The 25,122-nt window shown below is 42.0% G+C and overlaps 1 protein-coding gene across 1 annotated transcript; it reads right to left on the reverse strand.

The window, feature by feature from the left end:
* Positions 1 to 401: 401 nt before the first annotated feature.
* On the reverse strand, positions 402 to 23,491 carry tbc1d10b (TBC1 domain family, member 10b). Its single transcript, XM_083566864.1, has 10 exons — positions 22,965 to 23,491; positions 17,505 to 18,278; positions 13,088 to 13,187; positions 12,172 to 12,279; positions 11,795 to 11,901; positions 10,446 to 10,560; positions 10,021 to 10,086; positions 7,768 to 7,957; positions 6,976 to 7,130; positions 402 to 6,711 (listed from the first exon to the last, which is right to left on the reverse strand). The coding sequence occupies exons 2-10, from the start codon at positions 18,251 to 18,253 to the stop codon at positions 5,560 to 5,562; spliced, it is 2,742 nt and encodes a 913-aa protein (XP_083422990.1). The 5' UTR covers positions 18,254 to 18,278; positions 22,965 to 23,491; the 3' UTR covers positions 402 to 5,559.
* Positions 23,492 to 25,122: the final 1,631 nt, after the last annotated feature.

Genomic DNA, 25,122 nt, shown 5'->3' on the forward strand with positions numbered 1-25,122 from the left:
ATGGTGGGCCGTTCTAAAGTGACTGAAAGCCTCCGGCAGCAGGTTGTCCAGATGAAGGCCAAAGGGATGAGCCTATCAGCCATAGCAAGACAAGTTGGTCGTTCCAAATCTGTGATTTCAAGAATATTAATTCTTTACAACACCACAAACATGTTGTGTGGACAGAGGAGAACTGGTCCAAAGTTCACTTTAGTGATGAAAGCAAGTTTAATTTATTTGGGTCCGATGGGAAACATTATGTTCTGCCACAAACTGGAGAAAAACTGAACCCAAAGTGTGTAAAGATATTTTATATATATATATATGTGTGTGTGTAAATAGATAAAAGAAAAAGAAATTGAGAGACACACTTCGCAAAAGTGAACACGTTAAAAATAAATAAATAAACAACCGTGAGGGACTTTAATATATTACGGTTTATTATTCATCACAATTAGAATCGTTATCGCAATGATTATTTAAATACACTGTGTACATTTTCCTCCGCTGTACTAAAGGAATGATAAGCTAGATTTTTATTTTATTTAAGATTTGGTGTGTACAAAAACAAACAAACAAAAAACCAGACATGACAAAATGACTAGATTTAAGTAAATTAGTCTTAAAAAAAAAAAAACCTACAATAAAAAAAGAGGGTTAAAACAAACATTAAAAAGGGAAACGAACGAGAAAAGCTGAGAGAATGAAGAAACGCTGAGCGCCGGAGCAGATCCGTTTGAGGCTTCATGAAGGGGTTTTAAGTGCGAACTCGTGTGCATGTGCCGATCACAGGTAATATAATAAATCACAATATTCAGGGCGCAAAATGTGGAGAACCCTTTCCAAATCTCCCATCATTTTATTGGACGAGAGCAAATCAGTGGGCGGGGTTACGTTTTAGATATACTATTGGGCTAATTTTAGAACGGAGATTAGTACATTGTGGTAGTTGTGGAAACAGGGGTGTGGCCTAACAGTTTTTTATGAATGAAGGGCGGAGTCATCTCTCTGGCTCCACCCACCCGGTGTTCAGCCAGGCCCACGCTTCCACCATAGTTTGAAATGGAACGGACGTAATGTACGAATCACTCGTGAAGAAAAAAAAAAATTATAATAATATAAAAAAAGAAACTCAGTAGTTATTACCTACGATATAGTTCGTAAATACATTATATATACGCGATACGTTTTACACAATTATCGCGATATGAAAGAGTAACATCAGCACATGCCTATACTCAAACAGGAATATCAAATAATTCTATTTGTACCAACGCAGAGGCGAAATCGTGGCGGTGGTGGCGACATCATTTCGAAACAGCTCAAGATATTTACATGGCGCTGTATTACAATATGATCACATGACCACTGCTTGGAATAAAAGCATGGATCTGTTCTCTTGGGTTGCAGTTATTATCTATGACTTTTCCATTACAAAAAAGTTGACATTTTTGATGAGGTTTCAGATTTCATACCAATAGAAACAGGACATTTAAAATAAATAAATAAATAATAATAAAAAATTTTATAAAAAAAAAAGTGTCCTTTTGGGGTCTTTTCGATTCCAAATGATGAAAACATCGCCTCTAAAATGGTTATTTCCTTAAACCACACAATGAATATCATATTAGACGGCTTGAAGCTGTAGAGATTTAAAACTGGAGTTTTTGCATATACAGTAAAAATGACTAAAAGTCAGACGTTTTTAGGTAAAGTACCATTTCCAGGGTTCATTCTGCTCCTCTACAACCCCTAGTGGCCAAACCAGGCTTTTTTTTTGGCCCCCCTCCTTTTCTTTTCATTTCTACCCCTGCTTTAGAGGAGTCAGTCTCAGGGTTTGAAAGTTTGCATAGACACACCTCATGGACCCGCTTGAGCACCTGCTCACAACAACCTGTAGAATCGTATCATTTTGTGAAACATTGAGCATCTGTTCACACTTTGCGTTGGTCGTTATTCGTCTTTAGCGAAGCCTCGTGTGGTAAATTGTGCTCCTGAATTCTTCCGATAAAAACGTTGGAAATGCAGACGGACGAGTTCTAAGCAGTACTGAAACACAGCCACTGAAGCAGTGCAGGTGAAGCACTGGTCAAAGTGTGAGTCTTTTTTTTTTTTTCCTCTTTTAGGGTAGGGAGGACATGGTACCACCTAGTGGTCAGGAGAGACAACTCACAGCACTACGAAAAAAAAGACCACGACTAAAAACAGGTCATCTTGCAGCTCAACAGTACGACATCATCACATTAATGTTTTCAGAAAGTCCCCAATATTACGGACTTTTTTTTTTTTTTTTGGAAAAAGTGCTTTTTTTTTAAATGCGTAATACTGCAGAGTGCCTCGAGGGGGAGTTTAGAAACGTCTTCACGCAGTGGTCTGAAACATTCCAGTGGTTCATCGAGACAATGCAGAAACACCTCACACACTATAGTTCTACAGTACAGACCTCAAACTCCAACTTAAATAAATGTTACAAGAGTTATGATGACAAACAGGGGGTGTAGCATTAAAAGGAAAATGAAATGGATTGAAATATACGAATCGTCCAACCATCCAAGACGTGTTTTGCTTCAAAGCTGTCGTAGCGAACACATAACGGAGGATGATCTCCCTCTATAATGGGCAAAGCATGTTTTTTGGCACAGTGTTACAGTGTAAAGTAGTGCGATAGGTCTGGTTTAAAACTATAAATAATTTAAATAAAATACTAAGCCTGTCAAACGTTTGGGGGAAAAAAAAAAAAAAAAAGTCTGTTATGGTTTCTGAGAACATTCCTTAACAAACTTGGTCGTGTAACGATGATCGTTTTCATCAAACTTTATACTGTTACATGACCAAGTTTGTTTCATAGAAACTCAGCTCTCTCTCAAAATCCATAAATGACTTTTCCACACTTTCCACAGGTACTGCAGAGAGAAAAAGGTAATTATCTAAAGAATTAACTAGTTGGAACACAACATTTGTGCAGCACTACAGCATTTTATATGTTTACAGGTGTACCAGATCAGATCTATGGGGATCGGGATCCAAATTCTAAAAGAAAAGACACACCATGTCTTTTTTTTCACTTCCTGCAGCTCAGATTGCTCTCCGACTTTATTCGGATCGCACCAGCCAATAAAACACAGGAAACCATAGTTTGATTTGCATCTTAAGCCCCACCTCTAAAACTTATTTTTCATTATGGTTCCATTCTGGAGTCTACTTGTTACTTTAAAGAAGCTTAACAGCGTCGGAGATTTGGCGAGACGAGTTACACGTTAGCTACGTCAGCCTCGTAGCAAACGTCGACGTGTGAATTTAAAACGTGAGAATGTAAACCTTTCGCAGGCATGAATACTGTAATGTCTTGGACTTTAAAATATATCCTACTGCTTGGTTTTGTTCTCCAAAATCACTGGAAAAAAAACATTTACAATAAAAATAAAAAAAAAAGGGGGAAAAAAACCAAAACAAAAGAAATGTCAAATTCATAATAATACAATTTCCTGTTTAAAAAAAAAAAAAAAAGCCTCTAAACTTCCAGTCGCACAGGCCTCTGGATTCTTGCATAGAACAAAAAAAAATGACAATAAAGAACAGGAATAATACATCGTTCACCTGGTTAAATTAACAAACTGTACATCAATGCAATCGAGCCCCTGGAAGGTGACGAGCTCGGATGTTAATGCTACTCAACATGATTATTCATTAACATCAGAAAGAACACAAAATCGAGTATTAGTGGTGCGTTTTTGACACGAAAAAAAAAATAAACTAAACAAAATAATAATATTTATAATAATAAAGAGGTTTCAGTGCAAACAGACTAATTCCTTCATGGACGAGCAAATAAATAGAAGTCTGAGGTCGATGTCTGAACAGCTTTAAGCAGTAAGGTTCAGACATCTCCCCCCCCCCCAACACGAGTCTCCCCTGTATGCTGAGATACTGCAGTCACGTTGCACCAGGGTTTTTTTTCCCTCGCTAATTCACTCCGCTAGAAAACTTATCGAGATTCCAGTTCAGGCTTAAAGCGAGGGGAGAATGGGATCAGGATCAATTCGAGAGAGAGAGCGAGAGAGAGAGAGCGAGAGAGAGAGAGAGAGAGAGAGAGAGAGAGAGAGAGAGAGAGAGAGAGAGAGATATGAAGTCGAGGAGCAAGTAAGAGGGGTCTAAAGCTGAGCGATGTGACGACACCATAGGATTTTGTGGTTCGTTCAAAAGTATTGGGAAATTGGACTTTTCCCAACTGTACGTGCTCCTTCCCCAAATCTGGAATTATATAGAATGAATATAGAATGTCTCTGGATGCATTTGGTAGCATGAAATATTCCCATCACGAGAACTAGGAGACCCAAACCCGTTCCAGCATGACGATGCCTCAAAGCCAGATCCATGAAGATCTGCTTTCCATTAGTTGGAGTAAAAGATCTCCTGCTATAGGAGCACATTTGGGATGAAATCTTCACGCTGACTGCACCCCAGGCCTCCTCACATCACCTCCATCGGTACCTGACTTCAAATTTACGACATTTTGAAGACAACTGAGCAGCTACGGGGGGCTAAGGGCCTTGTTTAAGGGCAGGGCGGTGTTGACAAGCTGCCGCCAACACCAATCTCCACATAATCATGTGGAACAACTTCCCGGAAGTGTAGGGATTATTAGAAGAGTAAAGAGACACTAAATGTGGAATAGGGTGTTTAAAACAGAAGCACACACCAATCTTATGGTCAGGTGTCCACAAACTTTTGGCGAGATAGAAGCTAATTGTTTCCTTTAAAATCGTTATAACACCACCACCCCCCTCCCCCCACCTTTCAAAGTAAGTGCTTTATTGTGTTTAGGGTCAGGATGAGTCAGGAACACTTCCCAGAAAGGTCAAGTCAGTTGGAGGAAACACACATTAAAACTGTACATCTGAGCTCAGGACCACGAAGCGAAGAGAGATGTCTGAAGACAGAGCGAAGAACTAGAAATAGACTGAGGGAGGAAATGACGAGATATTTATATTTAAATGGAGGAAATGACGCTATTCTGACCGCAGTACCTTTTCTCACAAACCTCAGAGTTTCACTTCAGTCCCTTCTTTCTGTTCTACAGAGAACAATACAGACCTTTTTTCGCTTCTTCCTGAAGAAGGACGACGAGCAAGAGCGCCTCCAACAGGCCGAGTCAGAAACGCGGGAGAGCACTGCTATGCTACAACACGAACATGTAAACACGCACAAGAGCACACGCTAACAGACAACAATGGTAATAAATACGGGCTCCTTGATTAGTACACCATGAGGACGATCTCTATTAGAGGTCACTGCCTGATTCAGAGGGATTTCACGGTTGGATGACCTACTAAATAATGACCTATTGATCTATTTATGGACTGTGTGTGTGTGTGTGTGTGTGTGTGTGTGTGTGTGTGTGTGTGTGTGTGTGTGTGTGTGTGTGTGTGTGTGTGTGTGTGTGTGTGTGTGTGAGAGAGAAGTATATCTCTTCAATGGATGAGGAGATTCAGAGCCGTAAAACATGATCCAGTTTACTTTAAGACGAAAAAAAAAGATCCCATCCACTCCTTTGTGCTCAATTCTCGTTTGTTTGGAAAACTAGGCCACGTTTGTCGCCGCCGCGGCTCCGTTTTTCTCCTCCATCGGCGTCGCCGCCTCGCCGCTTACGGCCTTGTCCTTCTTTTTGCCCCCTTTCTCCTTCTTTTTCTCCTTCTCAGCTCGCTCTTTCTTCGCCTTCTCCACCTTGTCGCGCTCCTTTTTCTCACGCGCCTTCTGCTTTTCCTCCTCCTTCTCTTTCTTTTTCTCCTCCTTGCTCTTTTTCTCCTCCTTGCTCTTTTTCTCCTCCTTGCTCTTTTTCTTCTTCTTGCCCTCGTCCTCACAGGGGGGCAGAGGCATGTTGTTGGCTGTAGGAGACGGGATTGTGGGTGTGACTTGCTCAGAGACGACTCTGGGGGGCTGGAGTTGGTTCGGGATCGGAGGATTGGCCGATTCCTTGCTGGATTTCGGCGCCGATGTTGGCTGGGAATCGGGTTGTGGTTCAGATTCTGATCCAGAGTTTGGAGCAGATGATGGATCTGGTTCGGATTTTGGCGCCGACATTGGTTCTGGTCCGGAATTCGGTGCCGGTGTTGGTTTTGCTTCAGGTTTCGGCGCCGGTGTTGGTTCTGCTTTAGGTTTCGGCGCCGGTGTTGGTTCTGGTTTTGCCCTCGATGTTGATTCCGGTGCAGGTGCCGATGCTGGTTCCGGTTCTGATTTTGACACTGTTTTAGCGTTTGGTGTATTTAACACTGGAGATTTTGGTGCAGCTGGAGGTTTTGTTACTAAAGGACTAGGCTTGTGTCCTCCTGCACCTCCAGTGGGCGAAGCCGCAGAAACGGGTGGGCGTGGTGGTCCTGTAATCATTATAGGAGTCCCACCTCCAAACACCTGCGTATCCAAAGGTCCGGAAAAAGAGGTTTTTTTCCCGTGAGAGAACGGATTTTTGGATTTGCGGAAGCCGGGAAGAGAGAGGAGGCTGGAAGAGGAGCGCAGGGGGCCGGGTGGCGGAGAGGACATGGAGCTGGACAGGAAGGACATACTCCCCCCGGAGCTGATGGCAGCGGCACGGCGCTTTTGCTCGTGGATGTCTCGTGTCCCGTGAAGCCTGCGGGCCGGCTGGTGCATGAGGGCACCGCGAGACTCGCGCCACTTCTTCACCTGGATGGTGCACTCTCTCTCAATCAAAGCCTCTGTCACAGGGAGAACAGTGACCTGCCGGAGGAAAGAAAAGAAAGGCATCTGTGTATAGTTGAAGGTGAGCTCTATCACACACACACACGCACGCAAATCTGCATTCTGAAGTAGGGAATTCATAGAACACCCTGGAGCTTTGAGAAACATTTCCCCTCAAACAACCAGCATGTCTACTGAGACCAACTTGTTCCCAACACCTTCCAATGCAAAGGAGAAACGTTATTGACAGCAGAGAAACACTAATGGTTCATGGTTCAAACATGGTTCGCTGTGGGTATTGACCTCATGAACCAGCAGCTCCTCTCTGATGCTGTCTGGTGAGATGTTCCTCAGGCGCTCCATGGTCTCGTACATTCCCTGCATCTCCCGCAGTTTATCCACTGAACCCAGCATCTGCTTCAGTAAGACCAGACCCACACGAAACACGATCTTCACCCCTGCGTACACAAACACACACGCGTTACTGATATTTTAACACAAACATTGTAAAGTGGATCACATTACTGCTTTGAGTGTCCCGTGAACTTCTGAAGCACTGTGTATCCTCAGAAATTATGCAATATAAACAGAACACCTCACCAATGTGGATTATTTCCCTATAAACATGAGTTTCGGCTTTTTTTGGAATCACTTTTGGTTTCATCCATTGTTGTTTTTGTCCTCCTGTAGTACCATCACTCCTTCTGCCCTACTTGCATTAGAAACCCCCCCCCCACCTGCTCAAAAACCTGCTCCACAAAGAACAAACTAATGATGGTGATCCGGTTCTATGAAAGTTGTGAAAGACTGGTTTTATATATCCTCATCTATAATAAACCATTTCCCGGCTTTACAAAAGCATCTAACAGGAACTAATTTGACAAGCTGGACCAGTCATGTTTACATGGATAACGTACACACACACACACACACACACACACACACACACACACGATGTGGACTAGACCACAGTAAACCCCCAGGCCACTGTTTTACAAAGGACAATAGAATAACTCTGAAACACAAAGTCAGCCGTGATTCATCAGCCACTACCAAAATGACCGAGAACAGAAAAGAAGAGAGGAACAAGCTCACCTTCGCAGAAGAACATGTCCCAGACGCGGAGGACGCACGACCACGGTAACGTGCGAGAAAAGATGCACATGAACCACTCGGTCATGTAAAGGATGGGGTCGATCTTAAACTTCTTCAGATGGCGGTAGGCCATGGGGCACACGCGCTTCAGCAGAGAGAAGAAGATCTCCCCGTCCAGCTGGATTGCTTCCTGGAAGAGAAGTTTAACAGTGGCAGCACTGGAGAGGTAACGATTCACCTAACTCATGATGTGATACGATACACGATGCTGGTTTTAACCAATATCCTTCATTTTCTACAAAAGAAAACGCCTCATATCTTTTGCCCCGAAAATACACATGCACCTTTTGACTGACAGACAGACAAATAAACAGACAGACAGACAAATAAACAGACAGACAGACAAATAAACAGACAGACAGACAAATAAACAGACAGACAGACAAATAAACAGACAGACAGACAAATAAACAGACAGACAGACAAATAAACAGAGAGATATAAATAAACAGACAGACAAATAAACGGACAGACAAATAAACAGAGAGACAGATAAATAAACAGAGAGACAGATAAATAAACAGAGAGACAGATAAATAAACAGAGAGACAGATAAATAAACAGAGAGACATGGATGATACAAATAGATATAAATAGAGAAAGACAGACAGGCAGATGGCTGGATGGATGGATGGATAGATAGAGAGAGAAAGAGAGAGAGAGAGATAGATAGAAAGATAGATAGATAGATAGATAGATAGATAGATAGATAGATAGATAGATAGATAGATAGATAGATAGATAGATAGATAGATAGATAGATAGACGGACAGAGAGACAGACGGACAGAGAGACGGACGGACAGAGAGACGGACGGACAGAGAGACGGACGGACAGACACCGGCTAAGAACCCATCACAAAAAGCGCACCTTTGCAATGATGGACCTATAATGAATGGCCAGGACTATTGATCGGAAGGTCATGAGTTCAAATCCCAGTACCGCCAAGCTGCCACTTCTGGACACCTGAGCAAGACCCTTAACCCTCCACTGCTGCCAAATGACACATACCACTTTCTTACCACTGTCTCCACTGGGTCAGTCATTAGGAACAAACTTATAGGCACTATTTATATCTGTAAAGTTGCTTTGGGAACATATCCATTGTTATAAGAGCTACGCAAATAAAACTGAACTGAAAGCTGCTGGTGTGTGGTTTGGCCAAGTGAAAGCCTTTTACATGCAGACAGAGGTGACTTTAGCTTCTGACTGTGGTGATGGCTTATTTGATGCATCATATTTGTTGTGGCATTAGTGTGTGTTCACTAGAGGTCGACTGATTCATCGACACTGACAGTCGATTGCTGGAACTATAGGCAAAATATCCATACAGATAGTTTTTCCGGGTTGCGTCCATTGTTGGAGTGGCTGAGAAGGTCTGCGGTAATTACAAGAGCGGACTCTAGAGGCGAATCACTGACATTAGTGCTGTTTGTTTTTGAAAGATCTGTACATGGTTTTTGTTTTGCCTGGTGCCACCTTTCATTTTCAGTCTACGGAAAACCGGAATGCCACCACACCAGCGATTTGAATGAGGATGGCGAATCGTCAACATCAACGTCTACACTTACAGATTTCGTATTTGCTATTGTTTAACTTGCTAGCTGCTATTGCAGCTGTAACGTGAGTTTTGGTGCCCCCTGCTGTTTAAAATGTGTATAAACATTTTAATCTGGCTCTGAGAGTCACATCACTAGACGGCACACACATTGCAATCCAAATCGCTTAAAAAATTTTTTTATATATATATACAGTGGAACCTCGGAGCTTGCGAGGGTTAGGGACCAAGACCGGTCGCGAGTTCCAAATTTTCGCGACCTTTTGATACGCCCCTTCCAACCCAGTAAAAACCCAAAGAACACTATACAAAATCGATTTAAATTAGTAAATAACACTATTTCACTTGATAACACTTAATTATTAGCCAATTTTAATGAGATAAACCTTGTTTAGAAATGTTAAAACTAGCGTTTTGTGCAGCTCGCGGTTGCTCACGAGCCGATCTGAATGAGAGTCGGCGGTCAGAATGAAAGTCGCGAGCATGCAAGGTCGTGAGCGCTGAGGCCGCGAGCTCCGAGGTTCCACTGTATGTATATATATATATATATGTATATATATATATATATATATATATATATATATATATATATATATATATATATATATATATAAAAATGAAATAAAAATCCTCACCAATCCAGCGCTGTAGTAGCCAGGCAGGTATTTCTCACAAATCTGCACCAGACACCAAAACGCTTGCTGAGAAATAATCATAAAAAACACAACTGTTATAACACACTGAACATTTCCGACAAAGATAATGTAATCAGATACTAAAATCTCTATCATAGTGAAGGCTATTTACAGCAGCTGGTTTTCTGTCTCCATTACTTAAAACAGATGTAACACTTCACACAGTAATAAAACGCTCAGATTCATTCATTAAGTCTGCTGTGCTCAAGGGTGCTTTATAAACTAATAAGCATTACAATATATAGTACAGATCGGAAATTGATTACAGCAACACTAACGAGTCAAAAATCAGGGGCAGAAAACAGAGAACAGGTACAGTTACAAAATGAAAATGGCTGCTTAGGTTCTCCTCCCCCCCCACACACCTCTGCAGGCATGTGCATCAGCAGCACTGCTGCCACAGGAGCCTGAGCTTGACAGTAGCCTTCATCTGGCCGATAGATGGTATAGGCCTTTAGTATACGGTACAGATCCTGCTGACTACACACACACACACACACACACACACACACACACACACACACACACACACACACACACACACACACACACACACACACACACACACACACACACACACACACACACACACACACACACACACACACACACGAGAGTTGGCACAATGTTTATTATATTAGTTCCAAGCAAAAATTTGTGGCAGAAAATCTAAAAAAAAAAACACTACGTACTACTTTTTTAACCAGAGCTTGTCACTTTCTCCATCTGTCTTGTCTGTATCCATCTATCTGTGTCTATGTCTCTCTCCCGTCATTTGTCTATTTCTATCCCCCTCTCTATCTTTCTGTATGCTTAAGTTTGTCTGTTTTGTTCGCACATCTCTCTATCTGTCTCTGCATCTGGTTTTCTTTGTATCCAGCTGTCAGCATATCTGTCTGTCTGTCTTTGTATCCAGCTGTCTGCGTATCTGTCTGTCTGTCTTTGTATCCAGCTGTCTGCGTATCTGTCTGTCTGTCTTTGTATCCAGCGGTCTGCGTATCTGTCTGTCTGTCTTTGTATCCAGCGGTCTGCGTATCTGTCTGTCTGTCTTTGTATCCAGCGGTCTGCGTATCTGTCTGTCTGTCTTTGTATCCAGCGGTCTGCGTATCTGTCTGTCTTTGTATCCAGCTGTCTGCGTATCTGTCTGTCTTTGTATCCAGCTGTCTGCGTATCTGTCTGTCTTTGTATCCAGCTGTCTGTCTTTGTATCCAGCTATCTGGGTACCTGTAAGTCTGTGTATACAGCTATCTGGGTACCTGTCTGTCTTTGTATACAGCTGTCTGCATATCTGTCTGTCTTTGTATCCAGCTGTCTGCATATCTGTCTGTCTTTGTATCCAGCTGTCTGCGTATCTGTCTGTCTTTGTATCCAGCTGTCTGCGTATCTGTCTGTCTTTGTATCCAGCTGTCTGCGTATCTGTCTGTCTTTGTATCCAGCTGTCTGCGTATCTGTCTGTCTTTGTATCCAGCTGTCTGCGTATCTGTCTGTCTTTGTATCCAGCTGTCTGCGTATCTGTCTGTCTTTGTATCCAGCTGTCTGCGTATCTGTCTGTCTTTGTATCCAGCTGTCTGTCTTTGTATACAGCTATCTGGGTACCTGTAAGTCTGTGTATCCAGCTGTCTGCGTATCTGTCTGTCTTTGTATCCAGCTGACAGCGTATCTGTCTGTCTTTGTATTTTTGCATACAGAGAATTATGAGCAGACAGTTATTTACCCGTGACCTCCTCGAGCAGCAAACATCTCATGGAAAGGAAACTGCCGGTGTAAGTCCTTTTCGATGATATCCAGCCATTTCGGATCTCCCGGCTCTCTCTCCAGTTCCTGTGCAGAGAGGAAATGAGAAAGGGAAAAATGTCAGAGAGACCGAACAAATATAAGTTGCTCAAATGTTAATCTAATTCAGTTTGGTGTGCATTTTTTCTACTGTCCAGATTTAATCCCTTTACTGAAATAACTCAAAGCAAAAGTAAACCGAGACCATTGTTGATCGATTGCTTCAGAAAGTCAAGATTATCTGCAGAATGATGTAACTATGAAAAAATTCATCTTTTAATAGATTGCTTAATAAAATTAATGTCTTCCTGTCTGTACCTCAAACTTGCCAGCGTTTGCCATCAGAAGCTCCTCGCTGTTGGAGAGAAGCTGCCAAGCTCGAGCTCTCAGAGATGACGGGATTCCCTTCCTACAGCGCAGCTTTACCTATACACACACACACACACACACACACACACACACACACACACACACACACACACACACACACACACACACACACACACACACACACACACACACACACACACACATTCATTGCTTTTGCTTCAAACACCTACTGATGATTTGACATTTAATTATCCAGTACACAGACATTCGCTATCCAACTAAAATGTTAAATAAAGAATTAAATAACGTCAGGTACTGATGTAAATGAGGTGAGGAGGCCTGGGGTATTTTCAGTGCAAATTAATAAAAAAAATCATCCCAAAATTGTTCACCAGGTTTGAGATAAGAATACGGCGCATCAACGCTACGGAGACGTGGCGTGTCCTGAGAGTCACATAGAATACAGATTAACATGGCAGAGGTAGAGTTGCGTATTCCTGCAGACACAACAGGAAAAGAAAGTCTGGTTTTATTTTATCTTTTTTGCACCACAAAGGCGTGTGTGTGAAAGGGGCCATACGTAAAAGTCAGAAGGCGCTTAAGTTAATTGATGATTTGTTGTCTGTTTGAAGCAAAGAAATAAAAGCGAACTCTTTGTAACATATTGAATTGCAGAGCATTATGTTTCTTCATTGCTGCTTCATACGTATCTTTAATGTATCGTATCGTTGGCTATGCGTCGATAGACGTCGGTTACGGAGATGCACATCTATACTGTATTCTGTAGGAGTCTGTCTCCGCATTCTTTCAACTACGTCTTTGTGCACTTCTATACACACTGTAAATATTTCCCATTCAAACAGAAAACAATACAGAAACGAATCCGAAAAGAACCCGGTCAGACCTTGGGAAATCGTCGAGAGACCCACTTGTCCCAGTTTTTGAACATGTCCAGCCACTTCATCTCTCGGTGCCGTGCCACCTCCAGGCTGAGCTCCGCCGCACTGGGACAATAAAAACAACAAAAAAAAAAAACAAAAAAAAAAGAGAGAGAAAATAGAATTCAAAGGATTTATACAGAATTCAACCAAGTCATAAATATTTTTTTTCATATTTATTTATTCATTCCTATTCAAATAACTTTAAGACGATTTATTCTGTAGAAGCGTTTGCTTTAGATCCATCAGCGTACACACAATGTAAGTAGTTACAAACTGCGTCAACCAAGAGGTGACGATACACACGGTGTGGCCAAAAGTATTGAGACACCCGACTGTTTCACCCCTATGTGGTTCTTCCCTGAACTGTTAGTGAAAGAGCTACAAACCATCTTGAACACCATTGGAATATTCTGACCGCACCCCAGGTCTCCTCACCCACATTAATACCTGACTTTACTAACACACATAGTGGAACATCTTCCCAGAAGAATGGAGCCTATTATAACAGAGAACTGGGACTAGATGTGGAATGGGATGTTCAATCTTATAGTCAGGTGTCTGAACAAGCTCATAGATCAAAATGGCTTAACAGTTGTTCTATTATGTGTAGAACAACAAATGAATAACCTTTCATCAGTTTTATCATGGGAGCAGCAGTGGGGAAATCAAGGACCATTTCTGGGTAAAGGTGTACGTGATCTTGATCAACTTTTCCAGACATCTGAATGAACAACAGTATCATTCAACGATTTGTGTGAGAACACGTGTAACAGTTCTAATCACGAGCAAAGTTGTACGTGACACATCCAGTTAAACAATACTCAACCTGGCAGTTTGTGGTGTTAATTCTTATATTGAAGCTCTATCCACATAAGGGGGAAGGACAGTATTGGATGTTCGTGCACTTTGTTCCTGCTACAATGTTCACTGAATTGAGATCAGGATGGAAGATTTCTGCATAAAATTGACACTAAAAATCATTAGCCATTAATTTTTATGTGGCCAAAAATAACTAGACTTTAAAATAGACCCTCCAGCCATCAAAATACTTCAGAGTGAAACATTGTGTGCATTTCATTCAGCAGTGTGTGTTCTGCTCTGTGCTGTTTGTTTTTTTTAACATGGAGCAAAAACCCAGATGGAGGAAGTAATCGGTAAACATTAAAAGGGAAGGAAGTACAGCTTAAAGGAAGAGATACGCACACACCGGTCCATTAGTGGACCTGACACAGTATGGACAGTAAAAGGGGGGGGGGGGGGGGGAGGGGGGGTCTGAATCAGAGAACCCCACAGCACTGGATGAGTCACACAGGAAGGGTGAAAAAGGGAAAGAGAGAGAGAGAGAGAGAGAGAGAGACACACACGGAGGGTGGGGGAGAGAGAGGGAGAGTAGGAGAGAAAGAGGTGGGGAGAGAGAGCAAAAGGGAGGGCAGGAGAGAGAGAGAGAGAGAGAGAGAGAGAGAGAGAGAGAGAGAGAGAGAGAGAGAGAGAGAGAGGTTAAGCAGTGTCTGAATCAGAGAACCCCACAGCACTGGATGAGTCACACAGGGAGGGTGAAATAGGGAAAGAGGGAGGAGAGGGGGAAGAGAGAGAGAGAGACACACACACGGAGGGTGGGGGAGAGAGAGGGAGAGTAGGAGAGAAAGAGGTGGGGAAAGAGAGCAAAAGGGAGGGCGGAGAGAGAGAGAGAGAGAGAGAGAGAGAGAGAGAGAGAGAGAGAGAGAGAGAGAGAGAGAGAGAGAGAGAGGTTGAGCAGTGTCTGAATCAGAGAACCCCACAGCACTGGATGAGTCACACAGGGAGGGTGAAAGAGGGAAAGATAGAAAGAGACAGAAAAGGAGGGTGAGGGAGAGTAGGAGAGAAAGAGGTGGGAAGAGAGAGCAAAAGGGAGGGCAGGAGAGAAAGAGAGAGGTTGGGAGTGTGTGAGAGCAAAGGAAGGTGGAAAAAAGAAAGAGAGAGCGAGAGAGAGAGAGAGCGCGAGAGAGCGAGAGAGAGAGAGGGCGAGAGCGGGGTTGATGATAGCATGAAATACAGACGGACGGACGGAGCTGCTGGATTTTAGACACATGGTGCTTCTTCACCTTCCACTTAAGGCCCACATGTGCTCAATAGAGTTCAGGTCTGGAGACATACTTGGCCACTCAATCATCTTCACCTTCAGCTTCCTCAGCAAGGCAGTGGTCATCTTGGTGGTGTGTTTGTGTTATTTTGTTGAAAAACTGCGGTTCAGCCCAGTATCTAAAAGGAGTGTGCCATGTTCTGCTTCAGAATGTTACAGTACATGTTGGAATCCATGTTTCCCCTCAATTAACTGCAACTCCACAGTACAAGCAGAACTCATGCAGCCCCAGAACATGATGCAACTTTTCTGGTTCTCCTCACCAGGGCGTCACCACACATGCTGAACATCATTTGATCCAAACAGGTTTATCTTAGTCTCATCAAACCACAGGACATGGTTCCAATCATTCATGCTCTTGGACAGGTTGTTCTTCAGCAAACTGTTTGAGGGGTTTCTTGTGAGCAGCTTTAAAAGAGGTTCCTTCTGGGACGATGGACGTATTGCTGTCGAACTTTAAGCTACAGACCTTCACATATATTGAATTGATCATAAGAATTGAAAGGCTGCAAGTTCATACCCCAGCAACACCAAGCTGAGTAACCCCTGGGTAAGACCCCCAAAAACCAACAGCTCAGTGTAGAAATTGACTCTAAATGTACCGATTCACTGAACATGCTCACTACACAGGGTGTAACAGACATATACGAGACGAAAAGATATCGGTCAGACAGATGGCTAGACAGGCAAAAGCAGGCAGACAGACGGATGGATGGATAGACAACATAACAGAGCGCGGCGCGGCGCTTGGTAGGCGCGTGGGATGAGCAGCAAAAGCATAGAATGAACACCGGCAGGATCGGGGGGGAATCCGCGATGCGCTTTGGGAGGAAAAGAGCAGCCGGTGAGAGAGTGCCGGTGGGAAAACACGTACCGGGATACGCATGAACGATAACAACGACCGCCGTGAACCAACATATACCACCAATAACGGACAGTGAGAGTGTGGAAGTTTAAATAGGAGCTGGTGATGATGATAAACGAGCACCATATGTGCGCGATTGAAGCCGGGAGCTTCAGAGAAAGCGGCAGAGAAAACACCTGACACGCCGAAGGGGGCGCCGAAGGGGGCGTGGCAGGTGGATTCCTGACAGATAAACATGTACTGTATGTATTTTTATAGCATGCCTTCATCATACAAATCGCGGCAAAGCTGTTGTGTAAAAAAACCCTCCAAAAACGCGTGCATGCACATTCGCATTTATTAGCGCACATCATGTACATAAAGAAATTTCAAGCACGTTAATATACTGCTGCCATTTAGATTTTCGTTTATCTCGATCATCGGTTATCTCGATGCTTTTTGGCGACCCCCTAGGACATCGACATTACCGGGTTCCACTGTATATTGTTAAACATTAACACCTGAGAACAATGGTGCAATGCTGACGACAAAGTGGTTAATTGATTACGCAATATAATCAATATTAGTGTATTGCATTCACTTGATCTATTCTATTGTATTTTTTTATATATTTAATATATCAAAACTCACTGCGGCAAAATTTTTTTTATCTTTTAACAAAATACTTTAAACCTAAAGAATTTAATGCAAATCTAAATTGTTTATTTTATAATTAAATCTCAGCACCTGTACAGAACACATTGATGAGGATGTGGTTTGCGAGACGACTTCCCTGTTCTGTGAATTAATAATGGGACAGATTTTGGTGTGTGAGTGATTGATTATTAATCGTAAATCAGCAGGGTCGGGTGCAGTGCAGATATCCGCTAGCTATAATTAGCGCTGGGTGCTATTACATGCATCGTGAGAGATGAGTGGAGGGTCAGGAGGAAGAGATAAAGAGACGGTTTAAAAGCAGGGGATGGGCATATTTCTGTCACCTGCAGCTCTAAACTGAATTATTTGCATGAGATTTTAGGCATAACATTAATTGTTAAAGGAGTTCCAAAGACGAGGATTCACGTAAAATTACATAAATATTGCTTACATTTATTTGTAAAACTGTGTGTAAGCTATTGTGCAAGAAAATTATACTAACAATTAAATCAGTCAAAATGTTACTATAGGATACAGTTTATTTAAATTTCCCCAAATTTCTAATGAATTTCCAGAAACTCTCATAAATTCCTCGTAAATTTAACTTGGAATATTTCCAAAATTCCCCAGATGATGTTCCTATAGAAACTTTTCCGTTTGCAGCCCTACTTGTGACACAACGTAAATGACTGAATTAAACCTCTAATGAGGGATGTGTTATTAAACATCGTGTGATTATAAATATTTAGGCTCCACCCACTTGCCCTCGCTGAACTGCGCGCCTCCGAGAAAGCCGTATTTATCCGTGCGCCTCATGGCAGGTCCGTTGAGCTCCGAGTCCGACCCGAGCGAGCTTCCGTCCTCACCGATGCCCGATAGAGACTCGAGCGTCCCCGACATCATGCTTGCTGACTCCAGGTAGCTCAGATTGTCCAGGGCGGGGCCTGATTGAGCAGGAGGCGGCACTACGAACAAAGCTGACGAATCGTCGACTATGAGAGACGGAAGATCGGATTTCATGTCTGACAACGGATTTGAGCCTAAGGGCACGATAGACGGAGGAGAAGGAGGAGGAGTGTGTGGTGAGGATGTGTTGTTTGAGATCGGATGGAGTTTCGTGGTGGGTTTTTGTGCTGGCTCACGTTCCGCGTCTCCTCCCGACGGTTTTGCTGAGTCGCTCGGTTGTGTCAAAAGCTCGGGGGTTGTGGGGGGACCATCTTTTCCTCGGTCAGGAGGACAGGCACAGACAGGAGGAGCTGTAACCAGAGGAGGATTCTCAGGAAGTGGTGAAGTTTCCAACAGGACGCGGACAGAAGCGTCTTTAGGTGGCACCGTTAACACAGCGGCAGCCATGACGGCTCGGTCTCCATACAAAGCTGATTTTGGGACAGCGACGGGTTTAGGTGGCTCTGCATTAAAGGGCGGAGCAGAGGATGGAGGTGGAAGAGGAGCTACTGACTGATCCACCATTGCCGAAGGTGAAGGGGTGAGTGCGGAGACTTCAGCCATCGCTACAACCCCACTGGTCGGCTCTCTGGGGGGAAAAGAGAAGAAAAAATGCCAAATAAGAATAAAGTTTTACACATTTTACACGACACTGCATTAAATACACAGAGTTGATAGATAAATACACATAGTTCACGTTTTTACATTTTTGTTACATTCTGTAAAGCTGCCTTGAGACACTGATCATTGTGAAAAGCCCCATAATAATAATAAAAAACTTGAATTGACCATGAATTTATCTTTAATAGATAAGATGGAGTAAAAGTAATAGATGGACAGAAGCAGACAGACAGACAGAGGGACAGACAAAACAATAGACAGGCAGATGCACAGAGACAGAGGAGAGGGAAAGACAGACAGAGAGATAGATGAACAGAAGCAAATAAACAGATGAATAGACAAAGAGACAGAAAGAGGAAAAGACAGGCAGACAGACACCAACAGACAGAGGGCTGGACAGACAGAGGGATAACCTGGAAGAAGCCGACCAGTGGGGCCGTAGCTATCAATTATCTGTTTATGTTCATGATTATGTAATTGAGTATTCGACCGATCAGAAGCAGACAAACAGACAGATGGATAGACGGATAGACAGGCAGACAGAAAGAGGAATAAGCTGGCAGAAGCAGACAGGTGGATTAAAACAGATGAATATACATAGACATATGGATGTCTCTATGTTAACTGAATATTTGACTGCTTTTCTAAACAGCATTCGCCTGTAAGTTTCAAAACATGACATTTACACAAGATTTACAGAAGAAAATCAAACCACTACCATTAACCCAAACCTACAAATTAACCAACTTTTCATTGAACAGTATTCACACTCATTGCTTTTCTGCATATTCCGGTCCCCTCACTGTTCATGAGACATACAGAAGTTCACAGGTTCCTTGTGTATTATATATTACACAAGCGCACACAGAAAAACTTTTAGATCGGTCACTATGGGTTCAAATTGCATATTAAACAACATGACCAAAAATTACCATGAGCTAACATGAGCGTGGGGGTTATCGTCTGTCGAGTGCTGTTTTTTTCCCCACCTCTCAGTTTGGTCATTACTATTTTGGTCATTTTATACAAGAGTTAACCACAGAATCATGAGAGCTCTGTAGTGTGTGTGGGCGAAAGAGAGAGAGAGAGAGAGAGAGAGAGAGGGAGAGAGAGAGAGAGAGAGAACAATCGATTGTTGAAAACATGCAAAAGATTTCTGAATGCATGTGGTCACTTTTACAATTCTAACAAACACAGATGTTCAGTGACACAACAAAGTCAAACTAACTACATATTCAAAAGTTTTATTTAGAGCTTATACTTGTGCACTCTGTTATATAAAATCTTATGGTTGTTGAGACCTGTGCATTTTCCTTTTGCTTCTATGCAACAAACTCTGTCAAAGGCAAAAACACAAGAGCTGGACAGTGAACGAGTGGTAGAAAGTTCTGTGGAGTCCAAACTGGACATTTTTGTCTCCAACAGAAGATGTGATCAGAATCCCTCACCCCTCCACTCACACATGGAGGTGAAAGCTTCATAGCTTGGGGTTGTTTTGGAGACTTAATCTAGAAAGTGAAACTAATCTCGAACCAACACGGCTCCCATTCCATAATTCAGCTCACACCATGTGATTTTAAAAACAACACTTCTAGAAGTCTGACAGGTTTGAATGCGCATAAAGTGAATAAACGAATAAATCATAAACACTGCAATGCAGAGTTTTTAAAACCTGCTAACTTTTAGTTTTTTTTGCTAATTTAATGATTAAAATCAAATATTCAACATTCATTCAGCAAATGTGTGATTTTATTAAAATAAATAAACAAACAAACAAAATACAAATATCACAAAACTGGGTTGTGATGTTATTTAATAAACCTGTCAGATATCAGGGTGGATTCATTTTGTATTTTTTTGTGTACAATACAGACGACTTTGTCTGCGGGGTCTGGAGCAGGTTTTAGTGAGCGTCAGTCTGCACACAGACGTCGAGGTTCTCTCTAGCAGAGTGTGATTTCCTTACAGAGCGAACGTGAATTAATTCAAGAACTCGATCCGTTCGTGATCGGAAACACCGGTTCACGACGCGCCCTTGCTGCGATTTAGCGTCTTTCACTACGCTTTTTGAAGGGAAGAGAGAATATTAAATACCAACACTAGATGTTTGAGAGAGAAAGAGAGATATTTCAGATCAGGAAAAACTGTTGCTTTCAGATCTCTATATGGTAGAAGGTGTTAAACTAAACAATCACACCACAGGGTGAAGGTGTTTGCATAACGGCAGCATTAATACGCTGCTCTGTGATTGGTCCTGGAAGAAGTCTCCAGCGTCAGGGATTAGTAAAAGTTTTCAGGACGGAGGAAAAAAAAAAAAAAAGATGAGGGAAAATGTCAAAGAAAAGACGATGCTTTTGAGTGGGTAAATTTCTTTTTAAATACAATGATCAGTGTAAAACTGCAAGATCTGGCATATGTAAGAGATCATCCACACCCAGGTGAGCGTTACACAATTGTCCTGCATGAAGTGGAGGTGAAGAACGGCCTGATGAGAAGCAGAAGAGAATCAGAGCTGTATAATAAAGTAAAGCTTCACACCATTGCTGTGGATCATCACCTTATACCATATAATCACATCCCAGCACTGATGAGTCAAAGCAGTAACTGATGCAGTCAAAACAAAACCGTCTGAATAAGTCATGATAACGCTTCGTTTTCATGATTTATTTTCTATACGGCTTTTTAGATCTAGAATCCTGCTGCTCCGAATCGAATCCCACACAGAGTTAAAGCCGGGCCGTTAGACTGTATTTAATTCCATGAGGGAGAGGAGAGACTGAAGATGTTAAGAGTTTTCTTCTCAAGATCATCTCCAAATCATCTTGTGTCCTGAGCCGCTTATTCGAAATCACCATAGAAGTTCCACCACATGGTAAACTTCTCCATGGAGCTCAGGAAGGTCATTAGAAAAGGTCTACAATAGCGGTTTCATTCTGTATGGAACTGGAACTGGATGTTACTATGGTTACAGGTGTTCATAAGCAGAAGATTCGTACCCAACGCCGATTCAACTCAAACTCTAAACTCAATGCTCTAAACTCACGGCTGAACCAGACAATCACAGTCCAGTATTAACAGTAAACGTGGAATAAAACGTTTTTATTCAGCACATTAATCACCACGTTCATGAGTTCTAAAAATAAAAAAAAAGGAGAAATAGGTTAAAAAAAAAATATGTATCCGAATCAAAACATGTTACTAATCAGCAGCTTCTGAAACGGAAGGCAGAGTGGGAGGGTGCATTCGCTCATCGATCGACGCTTGAAAACGTCACAAAATCCATGCACTTTTTAAAACTCCTCTCGAACAGCTGTCTGACGCTCGCAAACTTCCTCATGACAAATTTAACTGTCTGAGATCAGAGAAGAGGAAGTGCTTCATGTGAGGGCTAAAGGTGCTTTTATATTTATCCACTTCTGGATGCGTTTGGGGACAAAAACAAACTTCCTGCTGGGATACGAGCTTCAGAAGTCCGGCATCTTAACCACCGCTTTCCATATATTTGGGTTTGAGCTTGAAAGTCTGTAGCTTGAAAATCGACAGCAACACATCCATCGTCTTGCATCCAACATCCATTTTTCTTTTGTTTGAGTTTTGGACGTCCCACATCGAGTCTCCTTTCGTCTGCTGTTATAAAAGCTTTTTTTTTTTCATTCAGCCAGGCCTGGGCCTCCTGTTCATCCCAATGGGGTTTGAGCTCAGGAGCGTTGCCGTGCTGCAACATGTTCAGGTCTTCTAGTTGGTAAAGGGAAAAGTTGTGCACTTTTATTGGAAAAGTCAGGGGTCCCAGTACCTTAGGCATCATAGTGTAAGTTCAATGATTATACAAGATATAAACCTTTACACATCTACTGTAGAAGTAAATTATACATAGAGAACAAAAATACTAATTTTTCACTGCATCTAAATGTTAATCTGACTCTCGTGCATCCTTACAGATGCACTAGAACAGTAGAAGCCTGAGTGGTTTCTTGCTTGAGACGTGCAAAGTGACTAAGAGGTGCACAGAGATTCGGATCGTGAAATAAACCTCGCTCCAATGGTTTAAGTGAATATTCCTCATTCCGATCAGTTTTCCGGACTGTTTTACAGTGATGAAGCACTCTTCAGTGAAGAGGAATGAATGTGTAAGCAAACACCACGGTTAAGATGTAGGGATATTGACGTGATGTAATGTGGAGCACACGTCATGCCAACACCCAACTCAACCTCAAAGCACTGTAGTCATTAATACGCTTATAATTCAACCTGAAATGGATGGTGATCCAGGACCATATATTAAGCTTTCTCTCAAACCTTGTCCTGCCCAATTCTTTACATAAAGGCCTTCGTCATTAGCACACTTACAACTGAGGATGAACGACTGAGAGCTTGCTTTGGTCAAATCCCTGACAAATGGTCTTTTAGGTCATGCAGCATAGGACAGGATGCAACATAGACTATATACAATCATATAATATATAGCAACGTATATTAAATATAAACATTTATATATATATATATATAAATGTATAAATAAATATATATAAATGCGTTTATATTATTAAACAATGGTCTTAATTATTGCCCAATGTAGAACTCTCCCTGTAAGATGCGCAAGGCCTCAGGGGAAATCCCCGGCCTTGCGTGAAACCGCACGCCCGTCTGAACTCACCCGCAGGCCGGCAGGATGCGCGACGTCCGCCCGGTGTCAACGTAATCCGCTTTATTTTTTCCCCCTCCACAGCTTCGTTTGCTGGAGACTTTTTTTATTACTTATAATCACAATTTGCGACAAAACAACACGAAGGGAAAAAATATATTTGCGAAAAATATATTAAAATATTTATTTCAAAAGTTCAGTCCGTTGACCGGTCAGGATGCAAATTCCGTGTTAGCCTAGCTTAGCTTAGCTTAGCTTCCGCAAGGTGTTGAGTTGTATGGGTTCCGGGTAACATCGGTGTCAATTCTTTAGTTCCATTCGTATCACACAGAAAAAAATAAATAAGAACAGCTACATCAATGAGGGGAAGTTTTTTTCTTTTTCTTCTGTATTAATATTTATATCTGATATAATTTAATCATCATTGGTGGTGCCGCCACCCGTGCACACGTCCAGCAGGCTCGGCTCCTCCTGCGCTCGAGCGCATTTCCTCCCAAAAAAAACAATTGACTGACAGCTACACGCACGTGCAGAGCACTTCCGGTATGAGCCAAGCCACTGACTTCCGGTTTACCAAACCCCACTGTAATAAAAACAATTCTTATATATAGTATATGTAGAATAATATATCAAAATATACAGCTTTTATTAACAAACGAATAATAAACAAATGATTCAATTGACACACAAAACACTGCCAAGTTTTATCATTTGTTCTTTTTTGTTGTTTTTTTTCTTTCTTTTTTTTTTTTTAAACTGCAAACTTGTAATATTACAGTTTTTTCTCAGTTGCTTTGGACCGTTTATCAAATCATTCTTAATATTAAAATTAAGAATGCAGCAAACCAGAAAGTGCATTCCTCTAAACAATTAGTACAAACACCACAACACGATCCTTCGTTCATCGTTCAAAAGGAAGCAGAATGACGAGACCTTTTGTCATCGTTCACAAACAAAACGTTTAGTCGTGTTGTCAGAATGACGGCGCACGTTTTCAGCGTTTCCTGGTCTAAACTACCGTCAAGACAATGATTGAAAATGCACAGAATTAGTGAATCTCTTTTGTGTGGCATTTATGGATTTCAACTGCACAAATGTATTCATTTGATTGTATATTTGATTTATGTTGATTGTAAGAGTCCAGGCAGGATTTACACTTTTACTCTACTGTATTAGTGTTTGTTTGTTTCCTGGTTGTTCATCCATGTTTTGTCACCAATTGAAGATTCACCTTTGACCCGTTTTAGAGAACTGGTTGATGATTGGTTGATCTGATGCCGTTCACTCGCCTTCATTAGTGACATTCAAGATTCATCTGCACAATTCATCAATTCAACACATTTAAACACACACAAAAAATTTTGGATTGGACTGTAGTTAATGTCAACAGTCTGCAACATTGACTCAGGACTACTTTTTGCTTCTGATCATCATCACTGACACTTGTTTCTCTTTACACACATTTCTACGTTGTGTGTGTGTGTGTGTGTGTGTGTGTGTGTGTGTGTGTGTGTGTGAAATCTCTCCACGATCTATATGAGCTGAGAATGATGTATACGTGACATCCTTTAAGGGACAGCAATGCCTTCTCTGCTGATCAGAATCACTGACTTAAATTTTTTCCATGAATATGTATCAAAGTATTCCCAATAGTCTATTCCCTTCATTTAGAGAAGTGAAGAAAAGAGTGCAGGAAGGGTGGAGTGGACTGAGAAGAGTGGCAGGATGGATTTGATATAGAAGGGTATCTGCAGGAGTAAAAGAGGAAGTTTCTAAGATAGTGGTGAGACCTGCGATGTTGTATGGTTGGAGGTGGAAGAGTTAGGGATGCTGAGATTTTCATTGGGACTGACGAGGGTTAGGGTTAGGGTTAGGGGTTAGGGGTTTTGGAGACAAGGTGCGAGAGATGGTTTGGATCATTATATATACCGTATATAGGTACGAGAATGCTGAGGATGGAGCCACCTGGAAGGAGGAAAAGAGGAAGACCAAAGAGGAGGTTTATGGATGTGGTGAGAGAGGACATGCAGATGTTTGGTTTTGAATGAGGCAGATGTAGAGGACAGGGGGGTATGAAGACGGATGAAGACTCCTAATGGTAGCAGAAAGAAGAACAGTCTATTCTCTTAATTTCGTAGAGTTTTTCTCGATTGCGTTTCTGCAAGAAATG

This window comes from Silurus aristotelis, assembly GCF_946808225.1.
Source record: "Silurus aristotelis genome assembly, chromosome: 17".
Lineage (NCBI taxonomy): Eukaryota > Metazoa > Chordata > Actinopteri > Siluriformes > Siluridae > Silurus > Silurus aristotelis.